The sequence below is a fragment of the Oncorhynchus gorbuscha genome, linkage group LG20, assembly GCF_021184085.1.
Source record: "Oncorhynchus gorbuscha isolate QuinsamMale2020 ecotype Even-year linkage group LG20, OgorEven_v1.0, whole genome shotgun sequence".
Taxonomy (NCBI): Eukaryota; Metazoa; Chordata; class Actinopteri; order Salmoniformes; family Salmonidae; genus Oncorhynchus; species Oncorhynchus gorbuscha.
The window spans coordinates 26,499,276-26,507,677 of NC_060192.1; the positions used below are offsets into that span (position 1 = coordinate 26,499,276).

The window sequence follows — 8,402 nt, forward strand, 5'->3', positions numbered from 1 at the left end:
TGGAGAGCATTTGTGAACAGCAGTTTTCAGTTCTTTCCACAGATTCTCGATTGGATTCAGGTCTGGACTTTGACTTGGCCATTCTAACACCTGGATATGTTTATTTTTGAACCATTCCATTGTAGATTTTGCTTTATGTTTTGGATCATTGTCTTGCACACATGACTGTAAGTCGCTTTGGATAAAAGCGTCTGCTAAATGGCATATATTATATATTATTGTTGGAAGACAAATCTCCGTCCCAGTCTCAGGTCTTTTGCAGACTCCATCAGGTTCTTCCAGAATGGTCCTGTATTTGGCTCCATCCATCTTCCCATCAATTTTAACCATCTTCCCTGTCCCTGCTGAAGAAAAGCAGGCCCAAACCATGATGCTGCCACCACCATGTTTGACAGTGGGGATTGTGTGTTCAGGATGATGAGCTGTGTTGCTTTTACGCCAAACATAACGTTTTGCATTGTTGCCAAAAAGTTCAATTTTGGTTTCATCTGACCAGAGCACCTTCTTCCACATGTTTGGTGTGTCTCCCAGGTGGCTTGTGGCAAACTTTAAACGACACTTTTTATGGATATCTTTAAGAAATGGCTTTCTTCTTGCCACTCTTCCATAAAGGCCAGATTTGTGCAATATACGACTGATTGTTGTCCTATGGACAGGGTCTCCCACCTCAGCTGTAGATCTCTGCAGTTCATCCAGAGTGATCATGGGCCTCTTGGCTGCATCTCTGATCAGTCTTCTCCTTGTATCAGCTGAAAGTTTAGAGGGACGGCCTGGTCTTGGTAGATTTGCAGTGGTCTGATACTCCTTCCATTTCAATATTATCGCTTGCACAGTGCTCCTTGGGATGTTTAAAGCTTGGGAAATCTTTTTGTATCCAAATCCGGCATTAAACTTCTTCACAACAGTATCTCGGACCTGCCTGGTGTGTTCCTTGTTCTTCATGATGCTCTCTGCGCTTTTAACGGACCTCTGAGACTATCACAGTGCAGGTGCATTTATACGGAGACTTGATTACACACAGGTGGATTGTATTTATCATCATTAGTCATTTAGGTCAACATTGGATCATTCAGAGATCCTCGCTGAACTTCTGGAGAGAGTTTGCTGCACTGAAAGTAAAGGGGCTGAATAATTTTGCACGCCCAATTTTTCAGTTTTTGATTTATTAAAAAAGTTTGAAATATCCAAATGAATGTCGTTCCACTTCATGATTGTGTCCCACTTGTTGTTGATTCTTCACAAAAAAAATACAGTTTTATATCTTTATGTTTGAAGCCTGAAATGTGGCAAAAGGTCGCAAAGTTCAAAGGGGCCAAATACTTTCGCAAGGCACTGTATCAGGAGAAGATCTACAGATAACCATTTGTAGATAAACTTCTGTCTGAGTCCTGAACCTAATGTGGAAATCTCAAGAGGATAGGTTGAGCTTGGGTGCCACTGTTTTTGGTTCATACAACTGTCTTATTGTTGTCTTGCTGACAATGTATTTTAACAAAGAAACAAACTGGCATACAATCGTCAATTCACTTGTACTGACCTGAAAGCGTTTTGAAAGGATCGGTGATGACTGTGTGTTGTGTTTCTGCCCTGGCAGGACAAGCTGTGTTTACCCCACCATATCCTAGAGGAGCGTGGGCTGGTGAAGGTGGGTATGACTGTGCAGGCTCTACTGGAGCTGCCGGCCTCCAAGCCCACCCAGCTGTCTGCTGTCTAACGGCAGCCTGGACACTGCCTCAACCACCCACCCAGCCCAGACCAGCCTTCCACAACCCAGCCCTTCACCCCACAGAGGAGGGGGCTTCCAGCCTGCTCCGCTCATCACCGGGGACCAGGGACCCCTTAGTGGGCGAGGACTGGGGGCTGCAGGGAGTCCATTGCCAGCTGACTGAGCCAAGAGAGGGAGGGGTTAACTAAGATCCTCCCACCCTTCCTATATGATGTCAGCTGGGACCCGCCTCCCATCCATTGGATTGTTAGCTACTGTCATGTCCTCCCCCAGGGGACCCTACTGTACTGTGTGTGTAGCGTACCAGTGTGGCTGTCTGTGTGACCTGTGTGACCTGCACAGTGTGGACTTTATGAGAGCTGGTGAACCCAAAGCCAGATCAGAGGTCAGACTAAGGAATGAATCACAGTGAAGATGAAGACCTGTCTGTCCCCATGGTGATATTGATTGGCCCATGCTCAGACACTTTTGAACCTAGTGGTGCGAACACTGAATTCACTGGGTTTTCAACACTCAGTATTGAAGACATTGGTAGTGAAGTGATAGCAGATTTAAAGGCATGTACTCACTCTTTCACTCAGAGAACTGAACTGCATGCTGGCCGAACCAGCCACACCACATCACTCAAGTGGTCCTGACACCCTGACTTTTCTTTTTAGAACAAATTAGTTTTCAAAGGGGATATATTTGTAAAGATCATTGTGTTATATCACAATATACCTATGATATCCCAGAGGTAAAGCTTGGGACATCCTAAGTGGTGCTTTACCTCAGAGGAGCCAGCAGTAGCCAAGCACAGGTATACACACTTCTTACAGTCTGCATTTGAGAATAATTATTGTACTGCCAATAACAGTGCCATTTGAGGGAAGAATGCTAAGCTTACTTTTAAAAGCATGGTATCCATGATTCCGATTTTCTACTGCAGCACATCTGTGGTGAAGGGAGGCTGCTCTGAGGTACTTCAGATGTGGTATTAGTAGCTCACCCCTGTACGGTATACGAGAGAGCCATCCCACTGCCACTGCCATCCCACTGCTTTGATCATACCACGTGTGCTTATTTGAATAGGACTTGTTGAAAGCACATGGTTATTTAGTTTGGATATTGTACCATATACACTTATAATGCTGAGATTGTATCTTTTGGTAATTTGATGTAGTGAAACAGTTCTCTTTTAATGTTGACATATTTATTCTTTACATTTATAACTCGCTCCTCTAGTTGGATTCACAACTGCAAAACGTAAAGTAAAGAACACAACAGAAATAATGAGGAAATCCCATAGATCATCGTTCATCACCCCAGTCCTCCAGTTCCCCAACAGTACATATTTTTGTTGTAACCCTGGACCAACACACTTGATTCAATTTGTCAACTAATCAGCAAGCCCTCAATGAGTTGAATCAGGTGATTAGTCTGGGACTACAACAAAAAGATGGACTGTTGAGGAACTGGAGGACTGGAGTTGGGAAGCACTGCCATAGATGAATCCGGACCACTGAACTATTTTAATCAGGAAAATGATTTATCTATTTATGTTTTCTATTTATATGCTTTGTTTGTTTGTTTTTCAGCCCTGACGACCCCTTAAGTTATGTGACAGGAGTTTGCAGCTCCAAACTGGTGATATTTCCCTGCTTTAAGCTTTGGTGTTTGTTCTTGGCCACAGTTTACATGTTCATTGTCTCAAAAAGTCTGATTTCAATTAACCTCACATTGCAGGAAATCTGAACAATTGTTCCAGATGCAGTTTCACTTAAAGGAGTTTCATTTAGTTTCTGTCAGTAAATGTAGACTTAGTATTGCACATACTTCAAATATGCTTTTGTGTGGTACAGGAACAATGGTATTTTTGTCTGCAAGGTCTGTTTGATTGAATCAGTGTTGCTCACTGATAAATATTTATACTGAACAAAAATAAGAAACACAACATGCAACAATTATTTACAGTTCATATAAGGAAATCAGTCAATTTAAATAAATTCATTAGGCCCTAATCTATGGATTCCACGTGACGTGGAATACAGATGCATCTGTTGGTCACCTTAAAAAGAAAAAAGTAGCAGTGTGGATCAAAAAAACTGTTTGTGTCTGGTGTGACCACCATTTGCCTAATGCAGCGTGACACATCTCCTTCACATAAAGGTGACTAGACTGTCTATTGTGGCCTGTGGAATGTTGTCCCATTTGCTGGACATTGGCGGGAACTGGAACACACTGTTGTAAATGTCGATCCAGTGCATCCCAAACATGCTCAATGGGTGACATGGCTGGTGAGTATGAAGGCCATGGAAGAACTGGGACATTTTTAGCTTCCAGGATTTGTGTACAGATCCTTGCGACATGGGGCCATTTATTAACATGCTGAAACATGAGGTGATGGTGGCATATGAATGGCACGACTATGGGCTCTTGTCGCGGTATCTCTATGCATTCAAATGTGACGCACCACCTGGATTCAGTCCTATGTAGCAAAATTTGAAATGATGTTTTTTTTACATAGAAGTAGAGACTCCGAGCTAGGAAATGGTAGATCATACACTGCAGTTGAGGAACAGTGAGAAAATGATTCTGCTCTGAAGATTGATAAACTTGTAACCCCATTTTTGAGGAAATGGTCTGTGAATATTTTTGGTACACCTACTGGAGGGGTCTTCTTTGACTACAACCACTCAGCATCATTCACACCCTCCTAAGCCTTAGCCCCACCCATCTCTAAAAGGATTCACTGTGTAGCAAACAACCAAAGATTTCAAGACTAAAAGCGGTGAAAGTAGTAGCAAAAAGTAATAGTAAAAATAAACGTTATCTAGTCCTTGGCCTATATCCTAATCTGACTTTGGTGCAGGTCATGTTGTTCTTCACATTACCGTCTCTGGTAAACCCACGCAATATCAAATCAAATCTGTTTATTGGTCACAGTCACAGGATACAGAAGGTGTAAACGGTACAGTGAAATGGTTACATCCATCGTGGGGTCTTTTGTTTAGACATGTAGCTAGCTAGCTAACCAATAAACCATCATCCAAATGATGTTGCTGCGTTCAAAACAACTGGGAACTTTTAAAAAACGCAGACGGGAAAAAATTCATTTGAATGGTCATCCAACTCGGAATTCCAACTTGAACTCGGGCCTCTTTCTAGAGCTCCTGCACAGATCATACACGTAATGTTAGCTAGCGAGCCAGCTAACATTAGCTAGCGAGCTAGCTAACAGTATGCTTTAACTTGCATTGAAAATGACTTTCTGACAAAATTAGAAATGTATAATATCTGAAAATGTAGCTAGACATATACCCGTATATACGTTGATGACCGCTTCTCCCTTTGTCATAGATGCTATGGTTGCGCTTAGTTTGAAGATGTAATCTGAAGGGAGGTGTTTTATACAACAGCTGTCTTTCTGTGTTCTCTTTTTGGACTCCCTACGCATTTGGCAATCATCTCTTTGATTCCACCGGGCATTCCACTGATTTCAAAACTCGGACAACTTCTTCCGTGACAATTACACCCTTTCTTCCCCACCTTTGTCATCAGAAGACTACACTGTTTGGTTCAATGAAAATGTTTTTACCGAAATCAGGGATTTCCTCAGTATCTGATTCATTTTCAGAGTCAGAGAGTCAGCATGGCATGATCATCCTCCAGAAAGTAGTCTTATCACAACATTTTCCCACTGAGCTTTGTTGATAGCGCTATTAACTTCAGGGCAGCAATGCTAAGAACAGTAGCAAAACCTATTCTGGTTCATGATATCTTTCAAAAAAAGCAGCGGGAGACAGGATTATCCACACATACTTATAGACAGAAGCATGCTACATGGCAGACCAATCCAAACTCATCTCTCGGCATGTCCAGCCCATCCATTATCTCAGCCAATCACGGCTAAAGGGAAAGTTCCTGTATTTTTCTGTGGCTAAACCAACTAGGCTCGTTATAAAAAAAATATATGTATTTACAGACTGCTTACAAGTGGGTTATTAAGGCAAATGAATGTTCCAGACGGCATTTTTGACAAAAAAACAAACATATTTTTTAAATATTTTTTTTATCCCTCACATTTGAAGTAGTGATGTGTGACAAGACATAGTTTCTTGAAACGGGCCACAAATTGCGATCAATAAAATGCAATTGTCCGTATCTTATGCCTGCCCATAGCCTAACCCATCCGCCACCATGGGGCACTCTGTTCACAATGTTGACATCAGCAAACCGCTTGCCCACACGACGCCATACACATGGTCTGCGGTTGTGAGGCCGGTTGGACGTACTGCCAAATTCTCTAAAACAACGTTGGAGGTGACTGATGGTAGAGAAATGAACATTAAATTCTATGGCAAGAGCTCTGGTGCACGCTCTCTCTAAAATTGAGACATCTGTGGCATTGTGTTGTGTGACAAAACTGCACATTTTAGAGTTTCCTTTTATTGTCCCCAACACAAGGTGCATCTATGTAATTAATGATCCTGCTGTTTAATCAGCTTCTTGATATGCCACACCTGTCAGGTGGATGGATTATCTTGACAAAGGAGAAATACTCACTAACAGATAAGAGCGTCTGCTAAATGACTTAAATGTAAATGTAAATGTAAACAAATGTGTGCCCACTATTGGAGAGAAATAAGCTTTTTGTGCGTATGGAACATTTTCTGTGATCTTTTATTTCAGCTGATGAAACATGGGACCAACACTTTGCATGTTGAGTTTATATTTTTGTTCAGTGTACTTATGACACCTTCAAATGAGGGGACTAGATGCATAAAGTACTTTTCATTTCTAAACGGTAAAACCGATATGTATGAAAATACTTTCAAATTAAAAGGTGAAATGATTTAATGTTGCCTCATATGATCCATTTTTATCTCCAATCCAAAATGCTTGAGTATAGAGACAAATTATAGATTTGAGCTTCACCGCCTTTATATTTGTGTTCCTCATACACAAACACACCTGCTACAGTTTATGTTGCTGGTGTTTCTGTTGTGTTCATGTCTGTTTTTTATGTAACTTTGTCAGTGAAACATATCTCTTATTAGTAGTGCCTGTACAACTCATGAATGTTATCACTGGTTTTTAATGTACCAAGTATTTTACTAATGACATGAAGCTGGAACTATATATAGTACATTACATGTCAAATAATGAACATTGCATTGTTTTAGTTAGCTTTGTGTCTGTCAATTGGAACATGCTTGGATCAATCAATCACATTTATTTATAAAGCCCTTTTTACATCAGCACAAAGTGCTTATACAGAAATACACGCTGAAATTTGAGCTGGCCACAGAACCCTGCTCTGACAGGTTTATGGGAATTCATCTCTGATGTTTTTCAATTTCCTTTGTATAGTTTATTTTCTATGATGTGGTGATTGGCGGTTTCTGTCATGTATTAAGTTGTGCTGCCGCCCCTGTTTAGAAGGCCATTCACCTGTCTGTGACCGCCCACCACACCCTACTGCATTGACATCATCATAACCAGTGCTGTTGATGTCTCTGACTCAAAAAAAGGTGACTGTGTTGCCATTTTGCTATCTCTATTCTCATTCCAGAAACATGTAACAACAGCCAATCCCCTCGTCTACTGACAAGTGTCAAGAAAATCTGGCAACACTTCAACAAAGCATACTTGTAATTATAACTCACAGTCAATGTAAATGTGACAAAGTGTCAATGTGACAAGACTCTACAAGTGGTTTTTGGGAGACAACAATCCATTCTCTGAGCTTTTTTGATAACATATCCTGACACAAGACACAAACATATACAATTGTTTATTGACAGAACATATCAGCTATTGTTCCTTATCTTTTACATAAAACAACTTTCAAACAGGCCTTATACTTCTGTTAGCCTAATAGCAAATGAGTTGGTAATTTCCTAGTGGTTTCCATGTCCGAACATTGGTACAAGCTTTGTGTCATGGTGTACTGTATGTGAGATAAACCCTGCAGCTCTTTCCTGCCACCCCCCCCCCCCCCCCCATCCATCCATCCACATTACAAGGTCAGTCTGCTTTCCCAAGTCTCTCACATCTACATCGCTCATGCTGTTTTAAACTTTCAATCTTTGATTAAAAGAACATGAAGAATCATCTACACGTTATACTGCCGAGGAAACATTCTGATGTATTCTGTACATACAAGTTTTGTATTTTAAAGAAACGAAATGCATGCAATGATCCCAGATGACTGAACCTCATATGTAAATATATATCCTCTATAAATTGTGGAGTGTTTCTCTTTTTATATAAAGGAAATAGAAACATTGTTTCAAGGGCAAAGGAAAATAAAGTGAAATTCTTTCGAACTTTAGAGTTTTTTCTTTGAAATAATTGTCTAACTTTATTACAGTCATGCATACATACAGCACCAGTCAAAAGTTTGGACACAGCTACTCATTGAAGAGTTTTTCTTTATTTTTACCATTTGCTACATTGTATAATAATAGTGAAGACATCAAAACTATGAAATAACACAATGGAATCATTATAGTCACCAAAAAAAGTGTTAAACATCAAAATATATTTTTTATTTTAGATTATTCAAAGTAGCCAGCCTTTTCCTTGATGACAGCTTTGCACACTTTGCATTCTCTGAACGAGCTTCACCTGGAATGCTTTTCCAAAAGTCTTGAAGGAGTTCCCACATATACTGAGCATTTGTTGGCTGCTT

General features: G+C 40.5%; 1 protein-coding gene across 1 annotated transcript in view; it reads left to right on the plus strand.

Annotated features, from left to right (window-relative positions):
* LOC124006869 (leucine-rich repeat and calponin homology domain-containing protein 2-like) overlaps positions 1-3,928 on the plus strand; it is a 96,298-nt gene extending 92,370 nt beyond the window's left edge. The window contains exon 22 of the mRNA XM_046317059.1: positions 1,595-3,928. Within this exon, the coding sequence (XP_046173015.1) occupies positions 1,595-1,714 (120 nt within the window). The 3' untranslated portion in view covers positions 1,715-3,928. The remainder of the gene's footprint in view (positions 1-1,594) is intronic.
* Positions 3,929-8,402: the final 4,474 nt, after the last annotated feature.